This window comes from Sinocyclocheilus grahami, unplaced genomic scaffold (assembly GCF_001515645.1).
Source record: "Sinocyclocheilus grahami isolate Dianchi unplaced genomic scaffold, SAMN03320097.WGS_v1.1 scaffold39.1, whole genome shotgun sequence".
Taxonomy (NCBI): domain Eukaryota; kingdom Metazoa; phylum Chordata; class Actinopteri; order Cypriniformes; family Cyprinidae; genus Sinocyclocheilus; species Sinocyclocheilus grahami.
The window spans coordinates 3,142,511-3,161,864 of record NW_015505218.1 but is presented as its reverse complement, the minus strand read 5'-3'; the positions used below and the strand labels follow the sequence as shown (position 1 = coordinate 3,161,864).

At 36.1% G+C, this 19,354-nt stretch overlaps 1 protein-coding gene across 1 annotated transcript; it reads left to right on the top strand.

Moving 5' to 3' along the window:
- The first annotated feature begins 3,783 nt into the window (after window positions 1–3,783).
- LOC107581928 (TNF receptor-associated factor 4-like) lies at window positions 3,784–17,535 on the top strand. The gene is made up of 7 exons (XM_016267620.1): window positions 3,784–4,088; window positions 6,944–6,995; window positions 11,960–12,064; window positions 14,471–14,632; window positions 14,849–15,010; window positions 15,101–15,256; window positions 16,656–17,535. The coding sequence occupies exons 1-7, from the start codon at window positions 3,907–3,909 to the stop codon at window positions 17,313–17,315; spliced, it is 1,479 nt and encodes a 492-aa protein (XP_016123106.1). The 5' UTR covers window positions 3,784–3,906; the 3' UTR covers window positions 17,316–17,535.
- Window positions 17,536–19,354: the final 1,819 nt, after the last annotated feature.

The window sequence follows — 19,354 nt, the reverse complement described above, 5'->3', positions numbered from 1 at the left end:
ATATTTAAATGAATAGTTTACTCAAAAAATGAAAATTCTGTCATCGTATACTGATTTCTCAAACCTGTTTGTATTTCCTTTTTCTATGAGACAAGATGAAGAAATTTTGAAAGATAACTATGCTGCCCTTTTTTCATACAATGCAAGTGAATGGGGTCTGCCATACAACAGTGTGAGTGCCAAAATGATGGTGAAAAAAGCAGACCAACTACAATATATGTAATATGTTTCTGCAAATATTCCTACAATACACATGACAACATTTCAGTCTATATATGCAGAAATTTGTATGCTGTTTATCTGAAGGATCTATGCATGTGTTTCCACATTTCCAGTAGTCCTAACATACTGTATGTGTCTTATAATAATTCCATAGACTTTTATGACATACAGAAATCATTTTTAATGCAACAATAAACTTGTTTTTACACAGCTGCATGTGGTTTTTCTGTTTTAATTGTGTAGCTTCTGGCATCTCACTGACTGTACAGTAGGTGGAAGAATGTTTGTCATGTTTGTTATAACTTCTTTTTCTAGTTTTATTATTCTTTTCGTTATCTGGCTCTTTGTTGCCCTCCTACACAAATACACAAAAGCTTACGTGTACTCCTTCTCGTGGTTGACACCAAATAAATGCACTGCTTTTCTTCGGCACACTGACACATTAACTGAAATGAATAATTTTTAAAAGCAAACAAAAGCCCTTTTCAGTTACTCATCACATAATAGAAGGGTTATTTGAGTCGCAATAGCTGAGCATTAACGCATGCTCCAAACAGTAAGAAGCATGGAGTTTAACGCAGCTGTGCTGAACAAGCTCTGTGCTTTTTACTGCTGATACAAGGAGTCTAAGGTCAACCTGAATATTCCTTTGTGGAACGAGGAAGTAAAACTGGTTCTACAGCTTGAAACCTGTTTCGATGAAACCGTCTAAAATATCTACATTTACACACTCTAGTAAGACGAGAATCGGTACTTATGATGCAATGTAAAAATAAACAGCAAATCAACAGCAAATGTGGTAAATAAATACGTCTCAGGCACGTTTTTCATACCTTCTGAATTGTGAGAGCCATTGGGAGGTGTAGCAGTATCAAATTTCAACATTTACACAGAGGGTGCTATATCAATGTAAAACAGGTGGATGGGGAGGAGGAAAGAGACACTAAATACATGTCAACAGCAAATCAACAGCAAATGTGGTAAATGAATACGTCTCAGGCACGTTTTTCATACCTTTTGAATTGTGAGAGCCATTGGGAGGTGTAGCAGTATCAAATTTCAACATTTACACAGAGGGTGCTATGCTATCAATGTAAAACAGGTGGATGGGGAGGAGGAAAGAGACACTAAATACATGTATTCATCATTGTTTAAATTCTACTTAAATTTTGACTAAATATTCAGGGTTATAGACCATAAAAACATGTTTGTTATTTTAAATAATCATGAATTAAAATAAAATATCAAGTAATTATAGCCTATAAATAAAAATCAGCTAGTTGGCAATATTTCTTATTTTCATTTAGATTAACTTGATGCACTAAAATAACTAAAACCACAATAAAAACTAGATAAAAAAGTTTGTCAAGACAAACTTTAGGTTGGCTTGAGAAAGCCTAGCCCAGGGCTGTCCAAACTCGGTCCTGGAGGTGCCGGTGTCCTGCAGAGTTTAGCTCCAACTTGCCTCAACACACCTGACTGGAAGTTTCTATGCCTAGTAAGACCTTGATTAGCTGGTTCAGGTGTGTTTAATTAGGGTTGGAGCTAAACTCTGCAGGACACCGGCCCTCCAGGACCGAGTTTGGACAGCCCTGGCCTAGCCTGAAATTTTAAAGCAGTTGTAAAAGTCTGAAGTTAGAAAATTTAGATAGATTAGATAGATGTTGATAACATGTTTCTAGCATGTTTTTAGCATGATTAGCCTGTTACTAGCATATTGCTGGCATGATTAAGAAGTAACTAGCATGTAATTAGCATGATTAGTAAGTGATTACTCTGTTGTTAACATTATTAGCAAGGGACTAGCATGTTGCTATCATGATTAGCATGTTGATAGCATGATTAGCAAGTTACTAGCATGTTGATAGCATGATTAACAAGTAACTAGCATGTTGCTATCATGATTAGAAAGTTACTAGCATGTTGGTAGCATGATTAACAAGTTACTAACATGTCGCTAGGAAGATTAGCAAGTAACTAACATTTTGCTATCATGATTAACAAGTTACTAGCATGTTGGTAGCATGATTAGCAAGTTACTAGCATGTCGCTAGGATGATTAACAAGTAACTAGCATGTCTCTAGCATGATTAGCAAGTTACTAACATGTTGGTAGCATGATTAACAAGTTACTAGCATGTTTGCTAGGATGATTAGCAAAGTAACAAGCATGTTTCTAGCATGATTAGCAAGTTACTAGCATGTTTGTTAACATGATTAGCAAGTAACTAGCATGTTGTTAACATTATTAACAAGTGACTATCATGCTTCTAGCATGATTAGCATGTTGCTAGCATGTTTCTACCATGATTAACATGTTTGCTAGCATTATGATTACCATGCATGTTATAATTCATGCATGTTGCTAGCCTGACTAGTAAGTTAATAGCATGTCGCTAGCATGTTTGTAGCATGATTAACAGGTTGATAGCATGTTTCTAGCATGATTAGCCTGTCACTAGCATGTTGCTAGCATGATTAGCAAGTTACTAGAATGTTTCTAACATGAATACCCTGTTGCTAGCATGATTAGCATGTTACTAATATGTTGTTAACTTGATTAGCAAGTAACTAGCATGTTGTTAACATTATTAACAAGTGACTATCATGCTTCTAGCATGATTATCATGTTGCTAGCATGTTTCTACCATGATTAACATGTTTGCTAGCATTATGATTACCATGCATGTTATAATTCATGCATGTTGCTAGCATGACTAGTAAGTTAATAGCATGTCGCTAGCATGTTTGTAGCATGATTAACAGGTTGATAGCATGTTTCTAGCATGATTAGCCTGTCACTAGCATGTTGCTAGCATGATTAACAAGTAACTAGCATGTTAATAGCATGATTAGCAAGTTACTAGAATGTTTCTAACATGAATAGCCTGTTGCTAGCATGATTAGCATGTTACTAATATGTTGTTAACTTGATTAGCAAGTAACTAGCATGTTGCGATCATGATTAGCAAGTTACTAGCATGTTTCTAACATGAATAGCATGTTGCTAGCATGATTAGCATGCTACTAGCATATTGTTAGTACGTTTCTAGCATGATTAGCATATCGCTAGGATAGATAGATAGATAGATAGATAGATAGATAGATAGATAGATAGATAGCAACAGGAGTCAGATCAGTCTGAAGAGCTAGGTCTAGGACGAGTAACGTTAGCTTTCTCAAGCCAACCCAATAATATAAACTGTACAGACAGTCAATTATAATAATACTAATAATTTGATGTACTAAAATAATTAAAACTGAAATGAAACTTCGTATTGTACTAATCCTCTTCTGTAATAAACAAATAAAACAATTAACAAATAAAAATGGACAAAATCATCAAATATCTACATTTTACGCTTTCTTAAAAATGAACACTTCAAAATAAAACCTAATTCAAAATATGAATGAAAACTGATTTAAATCTTGATGATCGTAAACTAACACTGCCCATATGCAATATTATAAGTGGGCGGCTGTGGCTCCTCCTCTTTGGCTTTGAGTGCAGAGGTACAGTTGGAATGAGTAAGATTTCCCTGTGCTGTACCTTGCTAAAGACGGAAGTGTCATGAGAGATCGATTGGTGTTTAGTGTTGGTTCGATAAACGAGCGATTAACCTACTAATAGTGGTTCTTCTTCTTTGCATTAAGATTCTTTGTAAAGTTTGATTCCAGCAGTTTATGAGTGTGCAGTCTGATGTTGATAGACACAAAGGTATTATGCCAGGGTTAGATTTAAAGTTTCTGGAGAGACCGAGGAGGAGCTTTTATTGTCCTCTGTGTGAAAAGCCGATGCGGGACCCCGTGCAGATGTCCACCTGCGGACACAGATTCTGCGACACCTGCCTGCAGGAGTACCTCAGGTAAAGCTGGTTCATAACCTCTATGTCTGAATGATCAAAGCGAGGTGGTTTATTTTCATATTTTTGCCAGGTGAATTTTTAACTTTCACACCGTAGTTCTTAACGTGACATGAAAAAAACACACATTATATCTGGGACAAATTATGAAAGTAAAAGAGATAAAAGAAACATTAAAACACAATTATTTCATATTAACATGAATATTTCAAAATGTCAAGAGGTGTAAACATAGCATGCAGCACAATATATTTCTTACATATTTAATACTTGAGTGTTAGGTGTAAATTGTTCAGGTGAGTTATAAACTAAGAATTTTCCAAACATTTTTCTAAGTATGTACTACATTAAAAAAGATATATTTTTATTCAGCAAGGACAACAGTATTAATCAGCTCTGCTTTCAGCATTGATACGTTTTTTGAGAAGCAAATCAGCATGCTAGAATGATTTCTGACAAGTCGTGTGTCACTGAAAATTCAGCTTTGTTGTCACATGAAAGTTTTAAAATATATGAATTCAATTCAAGTTTATTTGTATAGCGCTTTTCACCATACAAATAGTTGCAAAGCAACTTTACAGCAAATTAAGTTTCTACAATATTTAGTGGTAGCTTATCAGTGGTGACTGTCAGTTAATGTACATATGGCAGAAATGTACGGAAAAATCAATTTAAGATGTAATAAAACAGACGATGAACACTATTAACAGCAGTTATTATATGATGCAATCAAACTTATAGCAAAATGTGGTAGTTCTGTATGTTGTTTCAGGGTTGGCATCATCTGAGGTCCCTTTACATATTAGAAATATTTATAAATAGAAAATAATATTTCACAATATTGCTGTTCTTTATTTATGAAAAAATAACAGACATAAACATTAATAAACATTTAAGAGACAAAAAAATTTTATAAACCTTAATGACTCAAAATATTTGAACATTAGTATAAATTATATATCTACTGTATATTATTGAATCATGAACATCATGACGATTTCTCAGGGTTATTCCATCTAAAATCTAACAAACCTAATTTAAAAAAAAATTATAACAGAAATGTATTACGCATATTGGGGGTAGGGCTGAGGAGGACTTGCTGACGCACAGTCTTAAGGGTTTACAGAGGTAACATATCTGAGTTTCATTTTTAAAAATTCAATCTTTAAACAGATCACATAGATCATTTTAGTTCAAAAATTGAAAACATTTTAATCATAGAAGAGGTGTATTCACCATTACATTTTTTTTATTTATTTTTAAATAATTTAATAGCTTTGGTCATTGTCTATGTGGAAAGTATCGCTTAAAAAGAATTGCTTCTATGACAGAGTGGTAATAAACAAATGCCAAACAGGCCAAGCAAGATGTCAGAGTGACACAAAATGTCTCGGGCTACAGAGTAGTGCTTTCTGTCTCTATAGATTTGACATCGTAATGTTTGCATAAAATAACATGCTTTTCTCTTTTACATTTTAAAAGATAATAACATAATCAAAATACTACAGAATTCCTATGATTGTTCCTATAGAAGTGTTGTGATTTAAAAACAGCCTAAAGGAATTAATGTGAAAAGAAAGTATGCAGTGAGTCAGTTTATTTGGTAGTATTGCTCAACTGCACAGTTTTGGGTTATGACCCATTCTTAGCATTCCATGCCTTGTCTTCTCAGTCCCATAGTCATAACACAGAGTTGTGTTGCTCACAGGTGTAATGAGTGAAACAATTACATTCATTGCCCTGTGTTATCCTGTGGATGTTATCATAATGATTGACAGACTAACACATGCGTTTTTTAAATAGACTATTAATTTAAATGAATGACTAATTCACATGTAAATCTGTGGATTGGATTGCTGTAAGGCAATGTATGCAGTGATTTAAAATGTAACCATTAGCAAGTATTAAGAGCAAGAAGGATACAGTACATATGCTCTCTCGGTCACCTTAAAGTAATATTGTTAGAAACATACAATAGTTCACACATGATTTGTGATTTTAACATGATATAACATGTATCTGCCCTGAAGGGCATGATGTGCAACTTTTTCAAGGGCCTCATTTGCAGTTCTGACTAATTCATAGATCTAGACAAGATAAGACATGACCAACTGACGGAAAAAAATAAAACTATTTATCGAAACAAAAAAGAATCAAAGTTATTTTAAAACATTTTTATTTCGAAAAATGCATTCAAAATCCACTTGCATGTCGCGATCTCATCTTGCATCTTCTTGTGAAGCTTCCTGCGGGACTTTTGGGAAAATTCCCTGTAGGATTTTGAAATGACGATGTGCTTCTGTGTCACACGTAATGGAAAGATCACAGCTCTATTAATATGTGTTGTGTTGGTCGCACTGCTTCCCAATATAATGTATGCTGGGGGGCGTCACCGTGCCAGATGGATGATTCACTCATATTCTCCTGAAGGCACTTTGTCAGTTTGTGGTGTGGGAGGTGATTCTGAGGTTCCTGTCAAATCAGTTCGGCTGTGATTCATTTAGGCTTTATAACATGGAGGCATCAATCGGTGGCAGTTGTGAACTGCTTTTCAACCCACTACATACTGTATAATGTAAAATGAATGCAAATGAAATTCTAACACATTCATGTGTAAGTGTCACTTTCCGTTATGTAGGAGAGCAAAAATACGTAAATTCTTCATCTTAAAAAATGCTCTAGTAATAGACAACCAGCTTTTATTTGTTGACATTGTAATTTGAACACATATTAAACAACTCATTTACCATGGTGATTCTTTCCCAAAGTATACAACATAGCTTTCAGAATGTATGTGAATCATTAACTTTCAGGAATCTGACTTTGTCACATTTTTTTTCTCTGCTAAATTTTAATAGTGAAGGTGTGTTCAAGTGCCCAGAAGACCACCTGCCGCTGGATTATGCCAAAGTAAGTGCACCCTCATAACACAACAGTTTCAAATGTCTTCTGATTTCATCCAAAGGACGATCATTGTCCTGATGTTCATTCCAGCATGCTAGAATGATTTCTGACGAGTCGTGTGTCACTGAAAATTCAGCTTTGTTGTCACATGAAAGTTTTAAAATATATGAATTCAATTCAAGTTTATTTGTACAGTGCTTTTCACCATACAAATAGTTGCAAAGCAACTTTACAGCAAATTAAGTTTCTACAATATTTAGTGGTAGCTTATCAGTGGTGACTGTCAGTTAATGTACATATGGCAGAAATGTACGGAAAAATCAATTTAAGATGTAATAAAACAGACGATGAACACTATTAACAGCAGTTATTATATGATGCAATCAAACTTATAGCAAAATGTGGTAGTTCTGTATGTTGTTTCAGGGTTGGCATCATCTGAGGTCCCTTTACATATTAGAAATATTTATAAATAGAAAATAATATTTCACAATATTGCTGTTCTTTATTTATGAAAAAATAAATCAACATTAGAGACATAAACATTAATAAACATTTAAGAGACAAAAAAAATGTATAAACCTTAATGACTCAAAATATTTGAACATTAGTATAAATTATATATCTACTGTATATTATTGAATCATGAACATCATGACGATTTCTCAGGGTTATTCCATCTAAAATCGAACAAACCTAATTTAAAAAAAAATTATAACAGAAATGTATTACGCATATTGGGGGTAGGGCTGAGGAGGACTTGCTGACGCACAGTCTTAAGGGTTTACAGAGGTAACATATCTGAGTTTCATTTTTAAAAATTCAATCTTTAAACAGATCACATAGATCATTTTAGTTCAAAAATTGAAAACATTTTAATCATAGAAGAGGTGTATTCACCATTACATTTTTTTTATTTATTTTTAAATAATTTAATAGCTTTGGTCATTGTCTATGTGGAAAGTATCGCTTAAAAAGAATTGCTTCTATGACAGAGTGGTAATAAACAAATGCCAAACAGGCCAAGCAAGATGTCAGAGTGACACAAAATGTCTCGGGCTACAGAGTAGTGCTTTCTGTCTCTATAGATTTGACATCGTAATGTTTGCATAAAATAACATGCTTTTCTCTTTTACATTTTAAAAGATAATAACATAATCAAAATACTACAGAATTCCTATGATTGTTCCTATAGAAGTGTTGTGATTTAAAAACAGCCTAAAGGAATTAATGTGAAAAGAAAGTATGCAGTGAGTCAGTTTATTTGGTAGTATTGCTCAACTGCACAGTTTTGGGTTATGACCCATTCTTAGCATTCCATGCCTTGTCTTCTCAGTCCCATAGTCATAACACAGAGTTGTGTTGCTCACAGGTGTAATGAGTGAAACAATTACATTCATTGCCCTGTGTTATCCTGTGGATGTTATCATAATGATTGACAGACTAACACATGCGTTTTTTAAATAGACTATTAATTTAAATGAATGACTAATTCACATGTAAATCTGTGGATTGGATTGCTGTAAGGCAATGTATGCAGTGATTTAAAATGTAACCATTAGCAAGTATTAAGAGCAAGAAGGATACAGTACATATGCTCTCTCGGTCACCTTAAAGTAATATTGTTAGAAACATACAATAGTTCACACATGATTTGTGATTTTAACATGATATAACATGTATCTGCCCTGAAGGGCATGATGTGCAACTTTTTCAAGGGCCTCATTTGCAGTTCTGACTAATTCATAGATCTAGACAAGATAAGACATGACCAACTGACGGAAAAAAATAAAACTATTTATCGAAACAAAAAAGAATCAAAGTTATTTTAAAACATTTTTATTTCGAAAAATGCATTCAAAATCCACTTGCATGTCGCGATCTCATCTTGCATCTTCTTGTGAAGCTTCCTGCGGGACTTTTGGGAAAATTCCCTGTAGGATTTTGAAATGACGATGTGCTTCTGTGTCACACGTAATGGAAAGATCACAGCTCTATTAATATGTGTTGTGTTGGTCGCACTGCTTCCCAATATAATGTATGCTGGGGGGCGTCACCGTGCCAGATGGATGATTCACTCATATTCTCCTGAAGGCACTTTGTCAGTTTGTGGTGTGGGAGGTGATTCTGAGGTTCCTGTCAAATCAGTTCGGCTGTGATTCATTTAGGCTTTATAACATGGAGGCATCAATCGGTGGCAGTTGTGAACTGCTTTTCAACCCACTACATACTGTATAATGTAAAATGAATGCAAATGAAATTCTAACACATTCATGTGTAAGTGTCACTTTCCGTTATGTAGGAGAGCAAAAATACGTAAATTCTTCATCTTAAAAAATGCTCTAGTAATAGACAACCAGCTTTTATTTGTTGACATTGTAATTTGAACACATATTAAACAACTCATTTACCATGGTGATTCTTTCCCAAAGTATACAACATAGCTTTCAGAATGTATGTGAATCATTAACTTTCAGGAATCTGACTTTGTCACATTTTTTTTCTCTGCTAAATTTTAATAGTGAAGGTGTGTTCAAGTGCCCAGAAGACCACCTGCCGCTGGATTATGCCAAAGTAAGTGCACCCTCATAACACAACAGTTTCAAATGTCTTCTGATTTCATCCAAAGGACGATCATTGTCCTGATGTTCATTCTTCTCAAACCTTATAAACAGTAACTTAAACAACACTCGCACTCTTTTTGCTACTGTTGAGAGACAAACCCCCCAAATCAGATTGCCAGTGAAATGCTCTCCGACAACAAATGCAATGAGTTTGCTTCCTTCTTTTCTGAGAAGATCAATAATATCAGGAAGGCGATTAGCACATCCCCAAGTTATGCAGAGGTTAGACATGTTCGACCACAATATCAAAAAGAAGATACTATGTCTGCTTTTGAAGAAATTGATAGCAAAATTTTGGAAGAAATAGTACAGCACCTTAAATCGTCAACATGCTATCTTGACACACTTCCCACATATTTTTTCAAAAGGGTGCTTAACTGTTTGGAAGCAGATTGTGCTATACAAATAAACTTGCCTTGCCTTGCCTTGCCTTGATGTAATAAATTATTGTATAATAATTAAATAATTAAATTAAGTTAAATTATACAATAGAACAATGGTTCTCAACTCCAGTTGTGGAAGAAAAGCAGTTGTTAGGAAAGAGATCCATTAACTGAATTTAGTGCCAGCACAAAAAATCTTAGGCAGCTGATTTTTTGCATCGCTGCCCTATCAGGCAATGATTTTGCAGGCAGTGTTTGCCCAAGTAACTCCCAAAACTGATTTCGGACAGGTTATTGATGCAGCGTAATAGTTTAGTGAGCTGTAACAGAATAGAGCTTTGGTGATAACTAAGTGAATATTTAATTGCCACAATACTAATTTCTCGCTAGAAATTACATCAAAATTGGGAAAGGTTGGTCAAAAACATGCATTTCCTGTTGAAATGACAAGCTTATGCTTGTCAAGTATGTTTTGAAGCATGGCTGCTGGTTTGAGCTGGTTTAAGCTGGTCATGTGCTGGTCCTAAGATGGTCCTGAGCAGGAGCTATATTTGCTTAGTACCAGCTTAGGACCAGCTAAAGACCAGCTTAAACCAGCTCAAACCAGCAGCCATGCTTCAAAACATACCTAACCAGCATATGCTGGTTTTATCAACAGGGTTTACACACAAACTGACCACCAACTGCAACATTTAGCTGCCATCTTCTTCTTTTTTAGCTCAACTGTAATAGAACTGAACACACAGGACAGTGGGAAATCATAGGCAGTGAATGATACATGCCATGCTGCCTTCAAAAATCAATCAAGTGAAGGTATCTCAGCAGACTGGATGTGATGTGATCACTGGATTCGGTGCCTTTTTGACTTCCTACCTCTGTATATTTCAGCTTTTGGATGTAGCCAGTCAGATAAGAGAGATATACAAAATGTGCATAGCACTGGGTCCCCAGGACCGCAGCTGAGAATCACTGCAATAGAACATCCCAAAAATGCATGCTTAACCTTAAACCAAACATAGACATTTTTCTTATTTTTAATTCTTACACAGGCCAGTCCTGAATATATTAAACTTGCCTACAACAGTTAGTTTCTTTGCTCAAATTTGATTGGCTAAGCAGTGTTTGCAAGAGTGCTGATACACAGTCCAACAACAATGACATTTTCAATGTTTGTTACGCCACTAGTAACACGAGTGAGTCATTGACTATGCTTACATGTGCACCAATAATGCAATTATTTCCAATTATCAAAGTAAAGACTTAATCGCAGTAAGATGACACAAGCAAACCTCTTCGCTCCTATTTACATGCAATTTTCATTCTTATGATTGTTTGCTAAGAAATGTGTTTTTCCCCACCATTCTTCACAAACCCCAATGCACAGCACAAATTATGAGCACAAATAGTTTTAATCTACTTTATTTCTATGTATTATTGGATGGTTATTCAGCGCTGTGATGAACATTAAAATGTTACAGCAATGCTGCTGCAACTGGGGTTGCCTATGCTGCCATTATGTCCTACACACCATCTCTGAATGAAGATAAGAAGTAGAGACTGGTGGCAGTGGAAGCATACCTATGTTCACAAGGTCCTACAGTATGTTTCCCAGATTTACACATAAAAAGGGTCCTATATGTTCCCCAGTTTAATGCTCTGTTAACACACATCAAGTAAACTTTAAAGGTCAGAACTAATTTTCCCTAACCCTAACCTAACCCAGGATAAATTACTGTTAAATAGGTTAATATATAAATGGATAAATATAAGTTACTGATTTTTGATATCTTGTTTGTTGAATTGTATAAAAGCAATATCTCGTGCCCAATTTTGCTAGTAATCACAGCTGTACTGAACAATAGCAACCTGGCTCATGTTTCATGTTTTAACTTCCATGCTTTTCAACTGTTCTTATACGTTCTACTCTAATAAATCTCTTAAATTTGTCATTCTGACCACGCAGATTTTTCCAGATGTGGAGCTGGAACAGCAGATTCTTTCCCTGCCCATCCGCTGCATCCACAGCGAGGAGGGCTGCCGCTGGACTGCACAGAACAAGCTCCTGCAGGTGAACAAATGACACACAAACACAAATCTCAGTCGTATTTGTACATATTTCTACATGCATCTTTGTAGGATTGAATACATTTGTTTATGGCTCCTGAAGTCTCTTAAAAGTGTTTGCATTTTAGATGCTGTCCATATGTTAGTAGGCTATTGTATGTACAAATGTATGAGTACACTACAGTATGTACAAAAAACAACAATATAGACTACCGTTAAAATGTTTAAGATTATTACGTTTTTTTTTCTTTTATTGAGCAAGGACACATTAAATGATCAAAAGTGACAGTAAAGTTATTTAAAATGTAATAAAACATTTTTGTTTTATTTAAATGCTGTTCTTTTGAACTTTCTATTCACTAAAGAATCTTGGAAAAAGCTGTTTCCAACATACACCAAACACCAAATCTGCATATTAGAATGATTTCTGAAGAATCATATGACATGTGGCTAGAATAATGGCTGCTGAAAATTCAGATTTGCCATCGCAGGAACATTTTAATATTCAACTGGGGCGAAAAATGAATTGCAATAATATTTCACCAGTATTATTGTTTTCACTGTATTTCTGGGCCCGTATTCACAAAACATTTTATCTTACCACTAAGAGTTCTCCTAAAGAACAGTAAAAGTTTTTAGCTAAGAGTGTTCTCTTAAAACCTATTCACAAAGCTACTGAGACAAATTTTACTAAGGAATAGAGAGACGTCTTAAAGGGTTAGTTCAATCAAAAATGAAAATTCTGTCATTAATTACTCACCCTCGTGTTGTTCGAAACCCGTAAGACCTTCGTTCATCTTCGGAACACAATTTAAGATATTTTTGATGAAATATGAGTGCTCTCTGACCCTCCCATAGACAGCAAGGTAACTACCACGTTCAAGGTCCAGAAAAGTACCAAGATGATCGACAAAGTAGTCTGTGTGACATCAGTGGTTCAACTGTAAAGTTACGAAGCTACGAGAATACTTTTTTGTGCAAAGAAAACTAAAATAATGCTTTTATTCCACATTTTCGTCTCTACTGCATCACTTGTGGACGCGCGTTCACAACAGTATCATGATTATTTTTGTTTTCTTTGCGCAAAAAACTATTCTCGTAGCTTCGTAACTTTACAGTTGAACCACTGATGTCACACAGACTACTTTGTCGATCATCTTGGTACTTTTCTGGACCTTGAACGTGGTAGTTACCTTGCTGTCTATGGGAGGGTCAGAGAGCCCTCAGATTTCATCAAAAATATCTTAAATTGTGTTCCGAAGATGAACGAAGGTCTTATGGGTTTGGAACAACACGAGGGTGAGTAATTAATGACAGAATTTTCATTTTTGGGTGAACTATCCCTTTAAGCTAAGAATAAGGGCAGGGTTGAGCTAGTTTTAGCTCTAAAACGCTTTGTGAAAAATTCTTAGAGCAAAAATGTAGGGTAAATAAAGTAATTGTCTCCCAAATTAAAGAATCGACTCTGAACAGCTGAAACGAGTCGTTAGTAATTCGAATCCCACTTCCGTGACGGCTACACGTCACGGGGTAATACATTTGCATAATGCACGCCTATGTTCTACGTTGGCCGACCGCGAACAACTTGACCCCGCCCACAAACACATCACTCTACTGATGACTGCTTCTCTAATCTCGGGAGTTCAACGCGGGATTCACAAAACACTTGCTGTTGAAAGATGGATCAGTGTCCTGTTTATTTGGACCAGCTGCTCCACTGAATCACAACCTGTAAGTATGATAAATAATAGATGTTTATATTTTCTATAGAGCGTTCAAAATACAGAACTATTGAAATAGGCGTATCGTTTCCGACACGCGCTGTACGCCGTAGACCAATCACAACAGAGACTAGGCCATCTGACCAATCAGAGCAGAGCAGGCTCACGGAAAGGAGGGGTTTAGAGAGACTGAATCTTTGAACTGCTTCGAACGAATCGTTTGAGAATCGCTGGAAAGTGAGGTGATATTAAATGCATATTTTGAGAAGCGTTTTTTGACCTTGCATGCATGTAATCCTATTGTAGGAGACTCCCAAAACAATATTAGGGAGGGGTTTAGAGAGACTGAATCCTTGAACTGCTTCGAACGAATCGTTTGAGAATCGCTGGAAAGTGAGCTGATATTAAATGCATATTTTGAGAAAACGAAAGCGTTTTTTGACCTTGCATGCATGTAATCCTATTGTAGGAGACTCCCAAAACAATATTAGTAACCGTAAAAATGGCATAATAGGGGCACTTTAAGATTTTCTCCTAAATCGGCGGGTTATGAGCTACTTTTAGCCTTAAGATGTTTTGTGAATATGGGCCCAGATCAAGTACTGTAAATGCAGTCTTGGTGAACATCTTTCAAAAACATTAAACACCCTAATCTCACTCTCACACTGGATCTCTCGCTGCTCCTCCAGGCCCATTTGTCCGTGTGTGAGTTTAACGTGGTGTCATGTCCAAACCGCTGCTCTGTGAAGCTGCTGCGACGTGATCTGCCGGAGCACCTGCAGCATGACTGCGTGAAGAGAAAACTGCACTGTGACCACTGCGGTGACGAGTTCACTGGGGAGGCATATGAGGTCGGACACATGCAGTTCTTTGTTGTTGTTTTGTTATTATCACAAGTCTTCTGATACTTTATAATACAAACACATCACTTAAGTTTGGTAATATTTGTAATTTAGCAATTGGTTTCAATAGCACAAACCACACTGAATCTAATTTCAACACTGCACCACAGCTCTGACACATGCAAGCATGTTTAATATTTGATCTTCCTCTCTGTCCTCATTTAGAAGCACCAGGGTGTTTGTCCAGAAGAGAGTGTGTACTGTGAGAATAAATGTGGGGCTCGTATGGTGCGGAGACTCTTGGCCCAGCACTCTGTGTCCGAGTGTCCCAAACGCAAACTGCCCTGCAGATACTGCAAAAAAGAGTTCCTCTATGACACTATTCAGGTCAGTGGACTATGTGCTGCCATCTTACATTTATGTATTTATTCATTTTATGGTAAAGGGAGTGTATTCATAGGTGTTTTATGTTCACAGCATCATCAGCAGCAGTGTCCATGCTTCCCTATGCAGTGCCCTAACAGATGCGGCACAGCAGGAATCACTCGAGAGACTTTAATGGCACATGTAAAGGAAGGATGCAGCACTGCGATGGTGCTTTGCCCGTTTAAGGAGGCTGGCTGCAAACATAGGGTATGATCTACTACCGATAACTATCTGCGATAACCGATAAATTTAAATTCAGTACTATTTTGTAGGGGTGTAACAATATATCTCAATACAAAAATGCAGGAATGTGTATTGTGGATGTTGACAATATATATTATATATAGTTCAACCAAAATGAAATTTTGACTAATTTAATTTAACATCAAATATGGTAATGGCACATCAAAAATGGTAAACCCAAATGGTCACACATTTGAGTTTCCATGTTTATTAATTATTATTAATAGATTAAAAGTCAAATACATTATTTAATACATTACTGAATAGAATAATAAATATTTCTGTTCTGGTATCACCATTGCCCTATACATTTTATTAACTGGTTATCATATGTCTTAGAAGTAATTTTTTTTTTAAATCCCATTTTAACTATATTTAGATTTTTTAAAGTATCGCCAGAATATTGTATCATGAGATCGGTATAGTGTATCGAACCAAGTTAAAAATAGTTAAAAATAAAACACTAACAACTATAAAAAGTATATATATATAAAATATAAAACAATTCTTAAAGTAATAATTGGAGCAATTTTTAATAGCTATATTTATATATTTAATAATTTTTTCTTTGTAAAACATTTTTGTAATTGTATTATTAACTATAAACAGATAACATATCACACTGATATTCTGTCACATTGTAAGCTAGTTTGTATGTCATGATTTCTGGTAGTGGCACCTAGTGGCTATGTTTGGTACGGCAGTTTAAATTGTATGGTACAGTAACTTGCATGTGAAATCAACAAATATGCATATATATACACATAATTATATGTTAAATACAGTTATATTTGCATATTTAGTGTACATATTATCATTCAGACTTCATGCAAAATTAGTATAAATGAAAGAAAAATGGTAATTGATAACTAGCAAGCAATTTTTTTTTCTAATGTGTTGCCTTGAAAAGTTTTTTTTTTTTCCGTAGAACAAAACAAAGAGGAAAAAATACTATATCGTGCAACAGCTGGGTTCCAGAAGTAAAAATCACATTCGTTTTTTCCATATCTTGTATTCTTGCAGTTCTTTCTCTCATTAAAGCCATCAAGTACACAGTTTGTACCTTTATCTTTTGTCTGATTTTCAAATGTAAAAAGTATTGTGAATCATCTCATATATGGTTGATTTGGTTCATGGCTTGTTAACAAAGCCTTTTAAAATATTCCTGTGGGAAAAATGACTGAAAAATTGTTTCTGGAACCAAGGCCACTGAAAAAGTGGGCGAGCATCGTTGCATTCAATAGAGAAAAAAAGTAACCAAAAAAAACCCAATATTTTTTTTAAAGTAGGACATGAATATCAGAATGCATCATGTATCATGACCTCTTCTGTCATGACATCTCTCTATCTGTTCCACTTATAGTGCCCTAAGACTGCAGTGGGGCGACACCTTGAGGAGGCCACACACACCCACCTCTCTCTTCTCGGTGGACTGGTGAATCGCCAGAGGCTGGAGCTCAGGGAACTCCGGCGAGCGGTGGAGGAACTCTCTGGAAGTCGAGATGGCACGCTGCTCTGGAAGCTCACAGACTTCAGTCAACGGCTACAGGAAGCTAAGATCAGGACTTCTGGGAGTTTGGAGTTATTTAGTCCCGCCTTCTATTCCCATAACTATGGCTACCGTCTACAAGTGTCCGCCTTTCCCCATGGGAACGGTAGTGGCGAGGGCTCTCACCTGTCAATCTACATTCGCATTCTGCCAGGAGAGTACGATGGGCTGTTGGAGTGGCCTTTCCCTTACCGCGTTTCCTTCTCGCTCTTGGATCAGAGCGACCCGGCGCTCACTAAACCTCAGCACATCACAGAGACCTTCACCCCAGATCCCACCTGGAAGAACTTCCAGAGGCCACGGCCTGGAGCTCTGGGAAGTGTTCGTGGGGGTTGTCTGGATGAGAGCATGCTGGGCTTCGGCTACCCAAAGTTCCTCTCCCATGAGGAGATGAGGAAAAGGAACTATATCAGAGACAACGCTATTTTCATTAAAGCCTCCGTAGATGTTGTCCAGAAGATACTGAACTCCTGAGTTCTGAAATAAATGTTAAATAATGTGAAAAATTATCACTTGTGGGCCGTTTTGCTTATATTCAAAGTAAAGATGTATAATTTTTTGTTTAAATATAATCAGGGCTTTAACACAAATGAAGGATATTTAGATACTGAGAAGGATAAGAAATGCAAATTCAATGTCATTTGCATGTATTTTCCTGGAAAAAGGTTTTTTTTTCTTTCAAATAAACATGACATTAAAAATGACTAATGGCTCTATTTTTATGAAACTATGTGAATTTTCATGTTCTGTGTGCTTGGCCCTATAAATATAAATATAAAGCTACACTCTCAGAAAAAAAGGTACAAAAGCTGTCACTGGGGCGGTTTCATAAGGGACACTTTTGTACCAGTCCATATTGGTACCTTAAAGGTACATATTAGTACCTAAACCACTGCAAAAAATGCTTTTCTTACTTAGATTTTTTTGCCTTGTTTCCAGCCAAAATATCTAAACATTCTTAAATCAAGAAGGATTTTCTAGACAAGTAAAAATTGTTTAGATATTTTGGCTGGAAACAAGAAAAAAAAAGACGGTAAATCGGGGGAGCAGAATTGTTGAATAAAGTTTGTTTTTTCTTCTTTGCGCACAAAAAGTATTCTCGTAGCTTCGCAAATTTGAAGTTAAGCCACTGATGTCAAATGGACTTTTTTACCGATGTCCTTACTATGATTCTAGACCTGGGAACATCTATGGGAGGGTCAGAGAGCTCACCGATTTCATCAAAAATATCTTAATTTGTGTTCTGAAGATGAACGAAGGTCTTACGGGTTTGGAACGACATGAGGGTGAGTAATTAATGACAGAATTTTAATTTTGGGGTGAACTAACCCTTTAAATTCTTCTTATTTTTCGATCATTTAATCTTTAGCAGTAAATCACACTGACTGTCTTGTGAGAAGAGAATCACAGTTTCAAGGCATCTGATTGGCTGTTCACTACTGATGTCACACTTTAATGTGCATCCTCTCCATAAACTCAGGATCAAAACCTGAGTTGACATAGAAAGTTGATGATCAGCGTCATGGTACCAACAAAGCCGGTTTGGATTGGTTGGGTTTTTGTTCAGTCACCTTCATGGTACAAGCCCCGGGTTGCTTGATCAGATAAATAAAGTCTAGTGACTTGACTTATGAGTATCCGGGTTAGCAAATCCCCAATTGTTTAATTAGTGGCTTAGTAATGTCTACCTGGGTGTCATACCCGTTGGTTAATTCAACTAATGTCCTAAACAAGCTATGTGTGCCTGAGCCAATACCTAGTTAGAAATGTGCATAAATTATAACATAAATTATATATGTTGCAAGCTGATAGAGATGGAAAAAAAGACCCCCAGCAACCATGCAGTGGTTTTAAAAGCAGTGTTCAGAGAGGCCAGTCCAAATGTATAGTCATTTTGATTCAGCAACAAACAGCAAACCACAGGGAAACGAGCAGATATGCAGTGGTGTAATGTAACAAAGTAATAATACTTCGTTACAGTACTTAAAGGGGTCATAGGATGCTGCTAAAAAGAACATTATTTTGTGTATTTGGTGTAATGAAATGTGTTTATGCGGTTTAAGGTTAAAAAAACACATTATTTTCCACATACTGTACATAATTGTTTCTCCGCTATGCCTCGTCTTTCAGAAACGCGTCGATTTGAACAAAGCTCATCATTCTGAGAAGCGAAGTGTGCTGTGATTGGCCAGCTATCCAGTGCGTTGTGATTGGCCAAATATCTCAAGCGTGTGACGGAAATGTTACGCCCCTCACCATACTGTGATGCCCTGTCTGGCCGGAGCGTAACATAAAACCATGTCTGCTTTTGTGATTAGAGAAATGACAAACAACCAGTGCTACTCTACACTGCTTTGAAAAACTCGCGTTTGAATCGTCAGTGGCAAATTCTTTAAATATAATAAATGTACTTACAGTCCGTGAGTCAGAACAGCCGGCATTGTAGTCTACTCTACCAGGATCAGGAAACAGTCCTCCATAAAATGTGCTGCACACATCTGAATATTTGGGTT

What these genes read in the sequence shown, in the direction of transcription:
- LOC107581928 (XM_016267620.1), top strand. Translation starts at nt 3,907, where the DNA reads ATGAGTGTGCAGTCTGATGTTGATAGACACAAAGGTATTATGCCAGGG. An exon ending in TGCCTGCAGGAGTACCTCAG is followed by an intron (nt 4,089 to 6,943) that starts GTAAAGCTGGTT and finishes AAATTTTAATAG; the next exon opens with TGAAGGTGTGTTCAAGTGCC. An exon ending in AGGCTGGCTGCAAACATAGG is followed by an intron (nt 15,257 to 16,655) that starts GTATGATCTACT and finishes TTCCACTTATAG; the next exon opens with TGCCCTAAGACTGCAGTGGG.